The 16625-nt window shown below is 42.2% G+C and overlaps 2 protein-coding genes across 5 annotated transcripts in view; one reads left to right on the top strand and one right to left on the bottom strand.

Moving 5' to 3' along the window:
• LOC112990395 (acyl-coenzyme A synthetase ACSM4, mitochondrial-like) overlaps positions 1-16625 on the top strand; it is an 87122-nt gene that overhangs the window by 27893 nt on the left and 42604 nt on the right. The window lies entirely within an intron of this gene.
• PDILT (protein disulfide isomerase like, testis expressed) overlaps positions 9320-16625 on the bottom strand; it is a 35656-nt gene continuing 28350 nt past the window's right edge. The window contains exons 11-12 of one of the 3 annotated variants that reach the window (XR_010391608.1): positions 12111-12288; positions 9323-11450 (exon numbers count right to left, since the gene is read on the bottom strand). Coding sequence is in view for 2 of the 3 variants with exons in the window: in XM_026112076.2 (XP_025967861.2) it covers positions 15316-15387 (72 nt within the window). In the remaining variant the exon portion in view is untranslated. Of the gene's footprint in view, positions 12289-15181; positions 15388-16625 lie in introns of those variants that run through there. The other 2 variants (XM_064520305.1, XM_026112076.2) reach the window with 2 other exon arrangements.

The raw sequence follows: 16625 nt of genomic DNA, 5'->3' as shown, positions 1-16625 counted from the left end.
GCTCTTACCTTAGGCAGGTGGAGGAAGGGCTCTGTTTCTATGTCTGAGCTCTCCTGCAGGGTTTTACTTGATGTTTTTAGATCTCCGTAGGCTGAGAAGCAGCCCGTCTGGTCATTGGCAAGGCAATAGCGCGAGCTTTCTGAAGGCTGACCTCACACGGCCCATTCCCTGACTTGGCAGCTTTTGCTCATGCCTCTGAAATTTCAGGATTTTCAGGGATGTGATTGCCTGAGGTTTCTCTACCTGGGTTATGGCTAGCCACAGAGCCCAGCTAAGGGTCATATGGTGAAGGGCTTGTTTCAAAGGATGGCTCAAGATTGTAGAGACCCTTTGAAGGGAGCTGAGATGTAATGCCTGCACTGCCAGTTCCCAGATGCTCCATTCCGTGAAGTGATGCCAGTAAACTCATTGAAATAGGCCTGGCCCATGTTGTTGAAGTTTCAGTTATGTACATAGTGATCTCTGGAGAGTCTCTTTTGATTTTGCTGTAACTAAATTGGTGGTGTGGTAAGCCGCATTACCACATCCTACAACCTTACAAAGCAGTAAGCAGAAGAAGAATTGGGTGACTATTTTGTGTGATACCTTGTTCACATACTAACTGGAATAACCATCTTGACACATCCTTTGCTCTTAGTAGTTGCTCTCCCAAGGATATCTTTCTATGGCTGGTTTTTAGGTGGTGGTATGACTCTACAGCAGTGCTGTAAGTTCTCTTGGCTCAAGATGTTGGAAGTATTTTCAGGAGCTGTTATGGTCCTTGCTGAAAGGTGTTTACTGAAATAGTATTGGGAAAAGACATGGAAGACGTAAGGAGCTGTCAGTAGACCAACAACTTTCTTAGCAGACACACTAATGGAGTAAATAAGTGATTAAAAATATGGAAAAGCTGGCAACAGGACATGGACAGTCTTAATGCATTCATTATCCAACTACAGTCAGCCCAGGTTCAGACATGCTTGTTGCAGACCACCTCCTGCCCTGGAGCTTGGCACACTCTCTGAGTAAAGCTCGGAGTTTGCTTGCAGCAGGGAAATTGAGGCGGCTGAGTACCAGGGTGAGAGAGCGCAGAGGTAGGAAGTGAGCAGCGAGTTACTCTGCTGAGAGCTGTGCTGAGCAAGGCTCCTGAACGGTGAACTCCGAAGCAGAGTAGCAGCACGTGGGTCAGGATGGAGAGTGGGGCCCGTGACCAGCCCATCAAAAAAATGTGCTGAGCCCTCTACCGTTTATATATTGGTGCTTTCTGGGTGTGGAGTGGGTTGCTTTATGAATTTGTTGCCTTTTCATGGAATATAACAGCAAACGCCAACACTGAATTTTTACTCTGAAAGCACAAGAATACAGTCGAATTACTATGCAGAACATTAGACCTTTCTACTAGAAAATACTTGATGGCAACCAGACTGGCAAATTCTTTGTGTTGATACTACTTATATGACCCAAACTAATGTATGTATGCTAGTTTCCTAAGCAAAAGAAGACTGTGATCCTCTTGGTGTAGGTCTGTACCTCTGCCTTTGCAGTACTGCTGGCTAGAGATATTTTTGGTTGCTCTGAACCTACATGGCTATGCTACAAAAATGGGGAAGTGTGGGCCATGTCTTATTTTGATGCAAAGATTATCTCGCATAATTACAAAGTCCTGTACTGTTTCATCTCTAATTAGATACACTGGTAATTATCTATTGCAAAGTGGATAATTACAGTACTTCTAACTAAAACTCACTTGTTGGTGATTTGTAGAATGTGAATGAGGTCTGTTCCCCCACTCCTGAAACACACATTTTACCTGTCATAGCTTGAGACAAGACAAGTGCAGCCATGAGATGTACTGATCTCTTAGCTGTGCTTGATCTGTTGCCTGACAACATGGAAACTGATGTACTTGGAAAAATAACCCGGTACAGCCTGGTATAATATATCCACAGTGCATACTGCACGAGTCTAACGGAAATGCCATGGTCAGAAGAATTTCAGGGAACTGCTGTTATATCATGTTGATGGTTTTCACTTTAGGCTTAGCTTTAGGCTCTCCACTATCTAACACTCTTCTAGGATACAGTAAAAGTACACTGAGAGTATTTCCAAAGCAGAGGCTTTGTAAATGAAACCCGAATAATTCCCTCTTGGAGTCTAAGGGCTCTTCTGAAAACATTACTGGATGGGGGACTTGCACTGAAAGCTGGTCCTCTGTGTGAGCTGTTGCAGGTACGATAGGGCTGTGCCTTTAGGACTGGATACAAGGACTAGCCAGCAGCAGCGCTTCTCCCCTGTTATGAGATCAGTTCTCTCTTTTCTTCTTCAGTTTTTCATGCTTAAATATATATCTCCTCCCATGATCTTTTCTTGGGCTCTCCTACTTGTCTTTTTTTTTTTTCCAGGTTTTTCTTCTTTTTCAGAGTCTGTATTTAGTCAGTGGCTTGCTCTCCCACCAGTCCCGTGGTATCTCTTCATTTCACAAATCTCCCTCGCCTTTCCAGATGCACTCTACCCTTCCCTCTGAGATGTATTTTTTGTGACAGTAGAAGGATGGAGGAGGGAAGGAGGAACACAACATGATGAGAATAAGAGATTGTGTCATTTGTTTCCAGCCATGCTTGAGGATTTAGAAAAGCAGTATCAGCAGAAAGAACAGATCACAAGCCCTTCATATTGGCCTCTCTTATGACTCATGCTGAGAACCCGTAAGCTTGAAAGGGTGGTAGAGATTTTAATCAAATTCATTCTCTTCTCCCTATGAGCAAATGGATTGATAGTGTTAAGCTTTGAGGAACACTGGTTTGTCCTAAACAAGATGCTCTTTGGGTCATGCTTGTTCTGAAGCCTTATCCTCCTGCTAATGTTATATTCAATCCTCTAAATATAGATAATTTTTCTGATCTTCAGGAATGAAGAAAAGGTAATTAGTAGTGTTTGTGTACAAACAAAGCTGATTTGTGCAGGGAAAACGCAAACTCTGCCTCTCTCATTTCCATGACAGAAAGCAACTGTAAAGCTGTAACATACCTATATTCTCTTTTGCCTCCTCATGGAGAGGAGGAAAGGAGAAGAAAACTGACTTCTTTGGACAAAAATATGCTCAAAGGAATTGGGAAGAGTTCATCTAAGACAACATCTTAAGCAACTTCTAGCTGACTATGTTTAGTAGCAAGTCATGTTCATGAGCAAATGAAAATTAGAATTTGGATAATATCAGTTAAATTAACTTAATAGAATGACCTGATCCTCAACTTGTGTCAATCAGCTTAGCTCCATTGGTTGAAGAGCTAACCGCATGTGTCTGACCCTGTTGCTGATGTCATCAGAGCTCTTTTGCAACAGGAACATTAAAATCAACAAGCTGGTAAGATGGAGAAGAATGAACAGTGGGGACCCCTGCTGCTCCTGAAAGCTCTGAGAAGTCCAAAGAAGATTCCCACATACAAAGATAATTGCAGTTCTTATGCATAATGAATCTCAACCCTTGGCTTCATCTGCCTATTTAGCTTGCTAGACCTACCCTGCTCCTATATCTCCAGATGATCATCAGTGCTAGATGGGTAGCCTGAATCTATTAATGCAAGGAGATGGTGGCATCAAGTTGCAGATACTGGTTTGGGACCAGAGGTATCCTACCCTGCTGTAACAGTGTTGTGTTTTCCCAGTAGGTGACAGTCCGAGATCCTTATACAGTAGAGCATCCATATTTATGTAACAGAGGTAGCTCTAAGTACATAAAGAGGCTATGTACAGGTGGTATAAGAATGCCTTTCAATGTGAGGACAATCCATGTCAGCTGTATTAACTGGTGCATGGGAAGTAGTCTTTCTGTGGCTGACTTTCATCAGGCTTGGACATTGCAGGATTGGTGTCCTGTGCAATGGCAGAAGCAAATGTAACAAGAAAAGCCAGGCAGGTAAGCTGATGCATACCCTCCGGGTGAAAAATGTCGCTCATGAGAAACTGTCGTAGTGCAGGCTGAGGGAGATAAAAATGCCCAACACGTAATGTGCTTCATAGCATTGAAATAAACTTGTAAAGGTTTTATTTTTAACCAGTTCAAGCAAATATTAATTCAAATACTTGCTGTTGAGCTATGCTGATGGTAAAATGGCTTTGTGTTGCTGTCCTTGAGAGATGTTTAAATGCACCTGTGTGACATTAAAATGACAGCAGGGGAGAAGGGAAGCCCCCAAACTTGATAGTGAATGCACAAGGAGTTTTAACAGTCAGTCGATCAGTTAGTTCATTAGGAACAAATTCTTGCTCATGTTTTTGACCTAGCTCTGAAAAATGCAGATAAAACAAAATCAATTGTTATTTCTGTGCTTGGGACTGACTTTCACCACCTACAAAGAGTTCATCTTGTACGGTAGTCACCTTTGCCCTTAAAGTACTACAACTTCAAATTTACTTGTAATGTACTCTACAGCTGAATCAGTACATCCCTGTCTCCAAAGATCAGCTTTCTGTAGGCAGTAGTGCACAGTCCTTCGGAGACAACAGCGTTAGCCCTGGAAGGAAGGGAGAGGATAAAGCCTGGAGGGATCTGTATGAATAAGAAGAATCAAAGGAGCTAGAGTCAGGAAGTCGGAGAAGTGTTAGAGGGGGAAAAATAGTAGCAAAGAAAGGGAAAAGAACAGTTTGGCAGATTTTGGAAATCCTCCAAAATAGGAACATCTTAGAGAAACAAGCCAGTGGGATACTAAAAAGACTGAAAATCAAGACCATGTATAATGGAAGGTTTTCTAGGATCAGGGAGCTATATTTGGAGGTTACCCTTGTTGTGAACTTGTTTTGTCAGGACATAGTTTCAGTACACATGAACTCTGTCTTGCCCTGTAAACATCACCAACATAAACACTGCTGTATTCCAGAGAAGGCATGTTCTTCAAATTGCAGTCTAGTCTCACAGTGCACATAGCGGTGCTGTGTTTGAAGCGTCTCACTGTATGGCAGCTCTGAATTTTGTAGTGAAAAGATGTGTTTTCACATGTTCCATTTCAGTCAATTGTTTTAAGTTTGCAGAATTAGGTGAAATGGGTTAATACTTCTCAAGGATGCTTTGCTTTATTTTTGCATATTCACATGTAACGGTAAGTTTGACATGTTGAGGCTTTGGATAGAGGTTGAGGTTTCACTTTAACTTTCCAATTGGAGAGTTTTTCTTGGTTTTGGAAATTTTGCACTTTTTTTTTTGCCTTGATGCTGGTTTGCCAAAAAATATATCAGGCCAATTTTCAGCAGACCAAAATTACCCCTCTTCTAAATGTTTCTATATCGTCATTAATGAACTGGAAGTTCCTAGTTCCCTGCCTTATTCAAAAATGCACTGGCACGTAACTGATCTTCCCAGCAGTCTTAGAGCTTGGTAAGTATCTTAGAAGTGAATATGAAGGAGCCAGTAGATCTTCATTCTGTTTTTTTTTTTTTTTCATGAGAATATGTGGATGGGTCTGTGACCCAATGGGGTCCCCATGGGTGTTGCCCATGAGATCTTTTCCCTCCCAAAGATGATGGTCTTTGGCCCTTGCTGCTCCATGTTCTCTTCCCAAGGTTGGGAAGTCCCTCAAGGAGCAAACACACAAAATAAGGTTTTTCAGTTTACCAGCAGGTGGCATTAACAGAGCAGTCAAAGACGACATGCTTTGGGCTTTACCAGGGAAGAAATTAGCTGATCTGGTTTCCTGGGAAGTTAGGCTTATTCTTTTTACCATTTTACTCACCAGTTCAGTCATTTAGACTGCACTTTTTTGGCCCCTCTGCCACTTTGAAATCTTTTGCTGAATAATTGCCTTCAGTTTCTGTTGTCCACCACTATGTGATTATTTCTCCCCCCCCTCCCCCCCCCCCCCCCCCCCCAAATCATACGGCCTTATTTCTCTTCTCTGACTGGATGACTGGAGTGTTACTGTACCAGACTTGGATGAATTACTGGGAACAAACTTGTAAAAGAATAAACAGATTTGGAAAAGTATTGTAGATGCTCCCAATGTGAATGAAAATTTGTATACCTAGATTTGTTGTTCATTGATAGCCAGTCACTGCAGTTACTGTCAGCTGGAAGAGAAGACTTGGGATCGCAGAAGCTTTCAAACTGAAGGCGTTCTTTCGTCCAAATGGATGTTCTTCTCAGGTACCTCAAATTACTTTTCATTTTCCCCAGTTACTGTTCGACAGAAAGCTAACTTCCCTGTCCTGTATGAAGTCCTTCAGTTGCTGAGGAAACAAATCCTTCACATTTCCACGCTGGTCTGCTCTCTGAGAAAGCTTCCAATGCATTTATGCCAACCAGCATCTCAGTGCAAAGGTTTCAACTGGACAGATAAACTAATGGATTTACAGCAAAGATTGTGGATCAAGTGCAGACTAAAAGGTGTCCAGTCTCTTCTTTCAGAGAGTCTTAATCAAGGATTAAATGGGAAGCTATTAAGGACTAGAACAAAAATAATTTAGACTAGACACACATGTATTTAATGTGAGTGGGAAGGTTGTTAAGTACTGCACTTTGCTCTCATAAAGGCTGTAATTGCCACCCATAAACCAGGTATTCCTAGAGGCACTCGCTGCTGTGCAGACATTGTAAAAGAGTGATACAGATTTTTTTCTAGTGTGGTCAGAGTCCTCCAAGTAAATATGATTTCTGGGCAAATGCCTTGGTCCATTGAAGTCAGGGGGAGTTTTCCCATCATCTTCAACAGAGCTAAGTTTTCTCCTTGTGTTTGGATGAGGCATCTGAGTGAGAAAGGCATGTGCAGAGACAAAGCCAGTGCTGAAATATGTAGGTGTGTGCAATACTTGGAGTGAAAAATGTGGGATTGGTCTGTGCTTAAGAAGACCTGGGCTAAGGAGCCAGGCCACTTCCAACCTTAGTAGGAACAAGAGCCAGAACCAGCTGCCTGGTGCAGAAGGGAAGTCCCATCTCTGGGGAGAGCAGTGGGCTCTTGGCTCTCAGCTCTGTAACCACCAGAGGCTGTGAGACTGCTGAATTCAGAGTCCAGTAGAGTTTAGGCAGTCTGGCAGGGAGAAATCCTGTCTTCCCAAGCAGGAGAAGCTGCTCCAGTTCAGCGTGGAGAGCAGCAGGGCTTGTGAGCCAGGAACTCTAGACTCCTAAAGGGCAAAATACCATAAATCAGCAATGCTTACAGTTGAGCACCAAGGGCTGCAGAGCTGGCCTGCTCGCTAAGCTGGCCTGCAGGACCGCAGGGGGGATGGCTCCCATGGGCCTCCCAAATGCAGTGATCCCCTCCAGAGCAGAGCTGAGCTCGTATCCCCCCTCTGCTAGCATCAAACATGTTCATGGTGGTAACCTTCCAGCTCTACCTGGCTCTTTGTTACTAGACTTTGGCAAATTGGTGCTTAAAAAAAGGATTAGGGGGTGGTGAAAGAGGGTGGCTTTTTTCCTGATTCAGCAAATACAAATGCTTTGAAGGAAAATGGAGTGATGTGGAGGAAAGCAGACTCGTCAGTGTCAAAATAAGTAAAGGGAAATGATGGTTAACCGATATTTAAAGAGCCTGTTCTTTGGAAGCCACCTTAGGGGCTAATGGCATGCTTACATCCATTACTGGTCTTAAAGAACAGTTTTTCTGACCACTATAGATGACCTGATGTGGAGGCTGGAGGCCTTCCCAGGGTGCTGATTTAGTTTGGGAACAGTGTCTGAGTATGTTAGCATGCACACTAAATGCTAAGAAATATCCAGCACATATTCAGAAAATGACAAGACCAGAGAGGGAAATTTTAGGTAGAATTCCCATTTTATTTCAGTTTATTAAATGCAAGCTTTGAAAAGCTCATGCTTCAGCAGTGATGTTTGCACATACGTGTTATTTTGTCTCTGCTGGCTAATTATGATTCTACCTATGTTGTATTTGGCAAGCAGACAGCATTTGATCAAGGGGACTCTTGCCAGCTGTGCTGCTGAAAGTGCTTTTCAATAGGATTCCAATTTAAATGCTTTATTAATATTTATTATTTGCTGGTTGCAGTTGTTGGTAACTCGTATTTGCCCAGGAGAGCTCAAATGAAATGCAGCAAGGTTTTGCTTGCTGGGGAAGGGAAGAAAATGATTCTTCAGTTGCTCACGTTTACTGTGTGGTGTCTAAGTGCTGCTGCAAATCCAACCATGTGTACTGTAAGGGTCCCCGTTCAGTAAAGCAGAAGTGCAGGTGCTTGACCATGAACAGGAAATTTAATGGTTTGAAGCTAAATCAGGTCCCAATATTGAAAGTTACCAGCTGATGATTTATAGGTATGCCAGAGGATCTGTCTGCTGTGATTGCTCTCACTACAAGAACTAACTTTCATTGAAGATAAGAGACCTTGACTAGGATTAACCTTTCCTGACAGATGTTTCCATCTTACCTAGTCATTTGGCCCCCTTTCCAGTCGATGGTCCTTCAAAGGCATGGCTCGTCTGCCTTCTGCTGAGAGAAAGGATATCTAGAGCACCAGCTCAGAGGGGGACTTGCACTCTAGATCTTCGATGTTAGGTGAGGTGAATCCTTCCCCCTCTGTCACCAATTAAACTAGCTTGTTAGGTGTAGGAAAGACTTCACTGGTGCTGTGCAATAAAACTGTCTTGTATTAGTGACATCCGCATATACTGGTTGTCCTATTGCCTGCCTGGGAATTACCCCCCCACCGCGCAGTGTGGTATGACTGGCAGTCTCTGGTGGAAGGTCAGCCACCGCTTGGTTGTCCAGATGCTCAGCAATGAGAGGGATCGGCAGCCGGCACTGGAATGGTATTAGTCCTGTCAAGTGTTTTATACAAAGCAAATATTTTCAATAGTGACTTTCAGCAACTGAAAAGCGAGGACATGTTGGGCAATGCATTTTCATCTTGGTCCAGTACTGTACCAAGAAAAAGAGCTGCCTCCTCTCAGACTACCGAAAAAGCTGAAATTGGCTTGGTTGTTCGGTCACATTGGCTCCCAAGTGTCCACCTGACTCAACACATTTGGACATTTTTAGTAAAGAGTGGATTGGCCCTTTTTGTTAATATTTCCGTACAAAATGGTTGTAGCCTTGAGGCAAAGGCCCCTCTCTTTGCTAGCAGGAGTAAGTGCGGGAGAAAAGCAAGACAGAGTTAAAGGCTTCCTAACATGCACAGTCTGACAATCCCAGTCTTTGAATTAAGTGCCTGAAAGTTGAATTCAGACACCTCCTTTGGCCATTCCAGTATCGGTCTTCAACTGTATAGCACATGTGATCACCACTTAACCGAAACAAATTTCTGACCTCCGAGGCAGACCTTTTGATTTCTACCTTTCAGTAGGAAGTTGGATGCATGTAAGTGTAATTCTGTGAATTCAGGAAAAATCCAGGTTTTATTAATGTGTATAATTACAGGATCTTTTGAGGAAAAATTGTGCTAAACATACCTGAAAGTATGTTGCTTTAATATATTTTTCTCTGAAATAAGGAAACAGTATTTAGCTGTAAGAAGGACAAATATTCTGTTATTTCTGTAGCATATTTTCAGTCCTTGAAGCAGCAAAGAATAAACAGGCCCAGGAAGGATTTAGTAACACAAAGGACAAAGCGTTGCAGAAGAGGAAACTCTCCTAACCTCTTCTGGAGTAGCATCTCGCCTTTGTTTTGGGACTGCATGGAGAGGCAAAGCCATAATGCAGTTTGCCAGCAGTGTTGTTCAGGAAGCATGAGTACCTGGGAGGGAAAAACACAAAGGTTCACAAATATAGTGTGTATTTCAATATGCATAATGAGCAGGAATCTCCCAATTTTGCCACTTCCTGACATTAGGGTTTTTTGAACTGTCAACGCATTGGTTGTGCATTTATATGAATCTCTTCTAATGCATGGTAGCTCTGCTTCTGTTGTTATACTGATGTCAATTGGGAGTAATTCCAGCAAAGTTAAGCTAGTATGAAGCTGTTGTAAAGACGAAAAGAACTATTGAATTTCTCTTCAGGATGGATCGTTCCTTGTGCATCTGAGCATTTAGGAATAACTGTCAATTTTGAACCCCACTTTCCTTCCCCAGGATTCTCTGCTTAGGAAAAAGCTTAAGGAGATGAATTGCTATCTGCGAGATGCTTGAAACTTGTGTTTGAAGGCAGAATGGGCTGCCATCTAGTAAAAGTCAACATTTCTTGTGGGTAGTTCGTGATAGCACTTTTTTTGTATTAATCTTTGATATGCTTCACACTTTACATTTGTAAGTACTTTTATAAATAAGAATCCTAGCTGGAAATGTTGTTTCCACTGCTCCATGTTGATAACTAAACCATCTTGATACTAAAGATTAAACTGGTTCTACCGTTGGTGTGCATTGCTAGCTTTTTACTTAGGTCCTGTCCATCTTGATTGATAGGGCTTATTTATGTGCCTGGGAAATTTTTCATATGATTGAGAACTAGTGATATTGGTGTTATTCACAGGTATTCATTTACAGGAACAAATTTGGTTAATAAACATTGATCTTTATGTAGATTTAAATATTTCAGAGAATGTCTGAGCACAGTTATAATGAAATATTCTTTAAAATTAGAGTTAAACAGGTTCACTTCATGTTTAGACTAAAATAAAAGAATCAGGGACTTTTTATGGTTACTTACACCATATAAAATCTTTGTATTTTTTAACTCTGAGAGTTCTTATATCCTAGAACAAATGGGAGCCTGCCTGAAAAGTCTGATTTCCAATTCCTAAGCAAATCTGCTTGGAGATCCTTTAGTAGAGTTTCAGAGCCATCACTATTACAATAATATATAAGCATTCCCACATCAGTGAACTGCAATTTCTAATTGTCATACGTGTACTTACTGGTTTGTATGCTTCAGTGTTAAGGTCCCAGAGGTGAATCTGGCAGTGCATATAAACAAGGTGACAGCATCCAACAAACTTACATACTTGGAGGGAAAATTGCCCTTGTGTAGAGACTCCAGTTTTGGACAGGGTGGAATCCATAGGCTGGGACACCCGTAAAAGGAGTAGTGTTTGACTTAGCAAAGCTTGAGTAAGCAGTCCAGTTTCAGGTATTTAGGGCTCAATTCTGGTGGTGACAGTTGGGGAGCTGCTATATAGAGTGTTATGAGCTTTGTATATTAAACTAAAAGAAGTTGGCATGGTAGGGGAAAACAGGTTAGTGGGTTACCTGAATCTGGTTAAAACACTTTTCCACTTTGGTTCCAGTAAATATTATGAAACTGATTTGAGTCGGACAGAAAAAGAGCCAATGTGCAAGACTAGTTGCCTGGGACTGAGGGTACATCTTGCCATGGTTGAGGGTTGGAGGAACCCAACCCAACGCAGCTTAGGGCTGGGAGAATCCAGCCCAGCCAGGAATGAGGCAGGCTTTCCACCACCGGAGGACATGCCTCACAAGGAGACTTTTGCCAGATTCTTTAAAGTAGATTTCTCTCTCGCGTGTGACCAGAACCTGTGTCAGGGCATGGCATGTGAGTCTGCACTCGGCCTCCTGTCTTGCACATGTGAGAGTGGCTGGAATAGAAATGAGAGCATCATTTGTCAAGATGGCCCATGTTTTCATTAATATGTAATCTTGCACCTTCTAATAGGATAGATAGCTGTTTGAGCATTGAGTCTCGTATATGGTGAGTAGGAGCAGTGAAAATTAATTTTTATTTCATTATCTTGGATGGTAAACCCATCTGCCAGATACAGAGTGATGCTGTAGACGTCTTTTTCCATTTTTCTGGGGGGAAACTAATTAAATGATTATAGCTTGTGTGTTAAATAGTTGTTCAAAATATATTAGCAGCACTGCTTGCCATTCAAATTTCATAATGTTGCAAGCAGCAAAGGGAAAGCATGCTGACACTTCCCTCTCTTTGGGATTTCCATCTCATTCTCTGTCTAATCTAATCTCCTATGATATCAGATGAGGGCTTCTGTTTGTTAAATGAATGCCAGTGGTATTTCCAAAATCCAGTAGTGGTCAGGGTTATTTTATGCAAGGCCCCACTGGCAGTGTCCCAGAAAACTTGAATTTGATATCCAAAAGAGAATTTACTGACTTCTTGCATTTTGCAGAATAGATACAGTTTTGGCACACTTCAGAGCTTGTATCAACAAGTCATTGTTTCTGTGTGATATTTTTAAAATAAGTCCCCCTTAGCAAGAATGCTGAGAAATACCTACTGTTAACTGTGGTCGTTCCAGTGGGAGTGGGAGTTGCTGCTGATAGCAAACGTAGGTTGATCTCTTCAAAACCAGCACCCTGGTATCTGGGATCCCATCTGTTCCTATTGCCACTTGCAAGTCAAACTGAAGTTTCACTTAGTACTGTACTGCAGTTTTATCGCAAACTTGCTCTGTCCTAAAAACATGAGAATTAAATAGTACTTGGCATTTGCAAAGAAGAGTTTTAATAACAGCTCAACTGTGGTTCACAATTACAAGTGAAGGAGTGGGCTAGATCTCTCAGATCTACCGCAGTTTACAGTTATAGATGTTGCTAATTCTAGTGACTTTTAAAATGTAAGAAATGAAAACATTTTGCCAAAGATTTTGAGGTAAAAAGAAGAGTAAATTGAGCATTTGAATCTTTCAAAATATAATGATTGAACTAGGAAAGCAGAGCATGCAAAATTTGAGAGTTTGGCCGGTCTTGCAGTTAGGTTACTACCTAACCAGCCAGCTGGGTTGTGGGACTGACTGTAGGAGAGGGGGTAGGACATCATGAGCACCTTGGTTCCCTTCGTGCCTGTAGGGTGGAGAAGCTTAGAAGAGTTAACCTGAAGTGCAGTGGGTGGGTAAGGTGGCAAAGGATACTGCAACCATTTGTTGTGGCAACCATTTGTTGTCTCCCCCCGTATAGACTGGGTGAGGTCTTGACCATATTGGATCCATTGGGAGTCTAGTCGGAGACTTTGCTGGCGCCAGGAATCCCCTGTGCCTTCTCAGCTGTGGGGAATGGCATCTCCTAATTTGCTTGCGTAGTGTGTATGCCAGTGGTGCTGATTTCCTACTTGCAAGAAGAGCCCCAGGCTCCGTTTAGCTTGCATTCCTCATCCACACTGCAAGAGCAGGGACTGTAGATGTAGGCTGTGTCAGAACGGATGGGACAGAGAGAAGGAGCAGGTATCTGACTGATTTCACGGGTGACTTACTTGTTTGTTATTCATCTGCAATAGTTTTAGGTTATCTGTGCAGGTTTTCTGTGCAGCAGAAAAACAGCAGGTTGGGATTCACTTTGGTTTAGAAACTGCATGTCCACGGGGAGCAGGCTTTGATCGGGACGGTAGGTGACTGGTGGCTGCATCTCCTCAGTGAGCACAAGCTTTCCAGGCCATTGTCTCACCATCAGCAGGAAGATGGAGCTCCCGTTGGAGCATGGGTGCTGCAGCGCTGTGGGTGGATATAGGCTCCCGGCATGCGTTCCTCCCCTGGCCTGCAGACCATGCAGGCCTCCGTTGTTGCTCCCACAGTATCCTCCTTGCCAGAAGTGCCGAGGCAGGTGTGGTTAAGGACCCTGAGCTCCGTCAGAAGTGTTGCCAAAGCTTTGGCCTGGGATGCAGCTCCCACGCTTCAGGACCTCATGACATAACTGTTTGCTTTGCGGTGTAGGCCATTACCTTCCAGCCCATCTAGACATATGCAGGACTAACTCTCACTGCAGTTTGTACACGTTTCAGCTGAATGACAGCATTTTGAATCAAGATAAAAAGTACATGCTGTTATTCCTCCAGCCGCCCTCGCAGGAAAGCACAGTCCCCTTAGACAGGAGGGGACAGTAGCACTTAGGTGGGTGCCTGCTGCACACTAGGTAGGGCTAGGAGAGGTGTTTCAGAGTTTTCTTGTCCCCTTGGAGGTGATGGAGCTGCAGTGGGCAGAAACCCTTCCACGTGTGGAACCTATTTTGTCAGCGATCTTCACTTATTTGAGATACTCTAAATGAATTGCTTATGAAAAAAGGTCCAAGACCTACAAAACCCAAGGGGACTCTGTGTTCTATCAAGAATGCTGATCTAGTACTGGATGTGCTTCCACAAGCAGAAGACCAGGAGGATTTAATTGTAGTCCCAATAAAGATTAGCTCCAGTAGAGATTAAATTGTGCCTGTGAAGTATTGACATAAACTAGTCTTTCTTTCTTTGTCCTTGTTATTAACACTCCATACTGAAGGCCAACTAACAGCAAAATGAGGTAAAACGCTGTGTTGACTGTTATTTATTTGTAAGAACCGTGAAGTAAAGAGAGGTTAATATTTCATCTTCAGTCTCTTAAGTGCAGATATTTAATTACGCATTGCAACCTGGTTAGCAAGCAAGCAAGCCATCTGTCATGAACTGCATTTTTTAGCAAATAGTTATAAAACGTGAGAGGTCCAGTAGTTTAAAAATCATCCATCTCTCGTTGACCTGCATGAGAGAGGTGAAAGCTCAACTATTCTTTCAGTGCTGTGTTCTTCAGTGCAATGACTAATGCTCCTTCTACTCAAATAGGTATGCCTTCGTTTCATTAGTCTTCACCTTCTTCTCTGTTTACATAGGAAAATAACTTATTTCAGTAGCATTAATAATTTGAGAACAACAACTTTGGTAATCTGTTTTTGAAAGGAAAGATTAGTAAGTGGTCTTCCCTCTCTTATTCTGCAAGAGAAGGTTTCAAGTCTTCAGATTTATTTCTGCTTTATCTACCCCTTGTAGGAAGAAAATACTGTTCTCGAACAGTTTCACTGGCCATACTTGTATGATGCCTATGGGGTGGTCAGGGGGACCTACTATGACTAAAATGTGAATCATAGCTCTGATTTTGTGTAAGAGGTGTGATTTTTTTTTTTTGTATTGGAATTAAATTAGATCTTAATTTCTGCATTTTCTGCTGCTTGATATAAGCAAAAAATCACAAACTGCCCGTTGGTGCCACTTTGGGCACAGCCGCTAGCTGCAGTTTCTTGTTTTTTAAGATCATAATGGACCTGTTGTTAGCCATGTTAATCCCCTTCTTCTGGGGAGTGAGTCTCCCCTGAAAACAATAGGGCTGTCCTGGGGCAAACCACAACGCAAGTGGCTGCAAACCTTTTGCAGATTTTGTTCAAAAGAATAGTTTTGTGCCTTGATCTCTTTACCCTGACACATACCTTTCTAAATGAGAACAGTTATGTTGATAATAAAGGCATTATTTACGCAAAATGGACAATAATTTTGTCACAGTTTGTGACAGCTGATCCCAGTAAAACCATTAGTAAAGTTGCTTTCAAAACAGAGGTCACAAATAATGAGCCATTGATATCTTAATTCTTTTATTCTTTGATCCAGCACTCTGTTCCCTTGAGATGATTCAGCCTGTCCTTCCAGGAAGGATTCTCCACAATCCGCAGAATTTCTTTTTCTCTGTACTGTTAAAGTTCTGCTTTCTGCATTATTACATTCTCTTCCTGGCTGAGATCCTCTTTGATTCCTCCTGAAGGATCCTTCCAAAAAAGCAGAGGCAAGAGCAAAGGTGCCTATTACTGACAATCACAAAAAAGAAAATCCTTCTGGTAATTCTTTACTTTCCAAAATATTTTTAAGACTATAGGAAATGTAGATTTTCATCTTTTCAACTGAGGAACTTGAGGGCATGTTAATGAGGTCAGAAGTAGTGCAGCTATTACCAAAAAGCCTTTTGTTTTCACACGCCTACACTGTTTTATGGGGAAGTTTAGATGAGGCTTTGTGTGAAATTTTAAAAAGAACTTGGAAACCACTTTCATTAAGCTGATGGACATAAGAGACTTTTTCCTAGACAATCTAAAAGGAAGCGACCCTCTTCTTTATCCTGTTTGTGAATGCTTTGAGGACAGGACAAAGTTATTCCTAAAAGGGAATTTTCACATCAAGCACTTTGCTGCAAATGGCATAATACTGCTCCCTTCTGGGACAATTTGGAGGGTGTCCAGTAAGGATGGAAGATGTGAACAGAAGAGCAAATGCAAATTATTTTCCCCTTTTGCCAGACAAAACATGGTTTTGGGATGGTATTTCCCAAGCTAGCTCTTTTAGTTGTACTTTAATTTGAAATAAAGCACAAAGAGATGACAGATTCTACACAGCTCTGTAACATTGCCTGTAGGAGACTTTGCGTATGGGACTCAGCAGATTTGCTACAAACACATCACTAAAGAACGTGCATCAGAGGTAGTCACCAAATTCAGGCTTTGGGTATTGGAAACAAAAGTGCGCAATGACAGACTGGCAGACAGGATGTCTGATCATTCATTGTGGGCTTGTGTTTCCCAATATTAGTTTAGTCATCTCCTTCCATCTGTAACCACCCATCTGAGCAATGAAGTCAGGAGTGAATCAAAGCTTTTGGTGGAATCATTTCTCCACCCACAGACAGTTTTCCTACTAGCTGAAGATGCAGTGTTGATGGTAAGTATTGCTACCTTGTGGATTTAGTACTTCCCTTCCAGGCAGAATAGGCCCCTGCTTGTCATACTGGGTGGACAGTATCTCCTTTCATACATCTTTTTTGTTGTTGTCGCTACTTGGAGTGGTCTGCACAGGGCTTGATCATGTTGTTCACTTATATTAGATCTTTTCTCACTGAAAGTTGGGAAGGAAGTAGAGGCTGATCTGGGGCAGCAGATGCTCATCTGGTCTGATTTACAGTGAAGGAGAAAGGGCTGAGGAGCTGGGCAGTGGTTATAACCAGGTTGCCTAGAGA

The sequence above is a fragment of the Dromaius novaehollandiae genome, chromosome 14 (assembly GCF_036370855.1).
Source record: "Dromaius novaehollandiae isolate bDroNov1 chromosome 14, bDroNov1.hap1, whole genome shotgun sequence".
NCBI lineage: Eukaryota > Metazoa > Chordata > Aves > Casuariiformes > Dromaiidae > Dromaius > Dromaius novaehollandiae.
The sequence above is the reverse complement of the archived record's forward strand: the minus strand, read 5'-3'. Positions and strand labels throughout refer to the sequence as shown.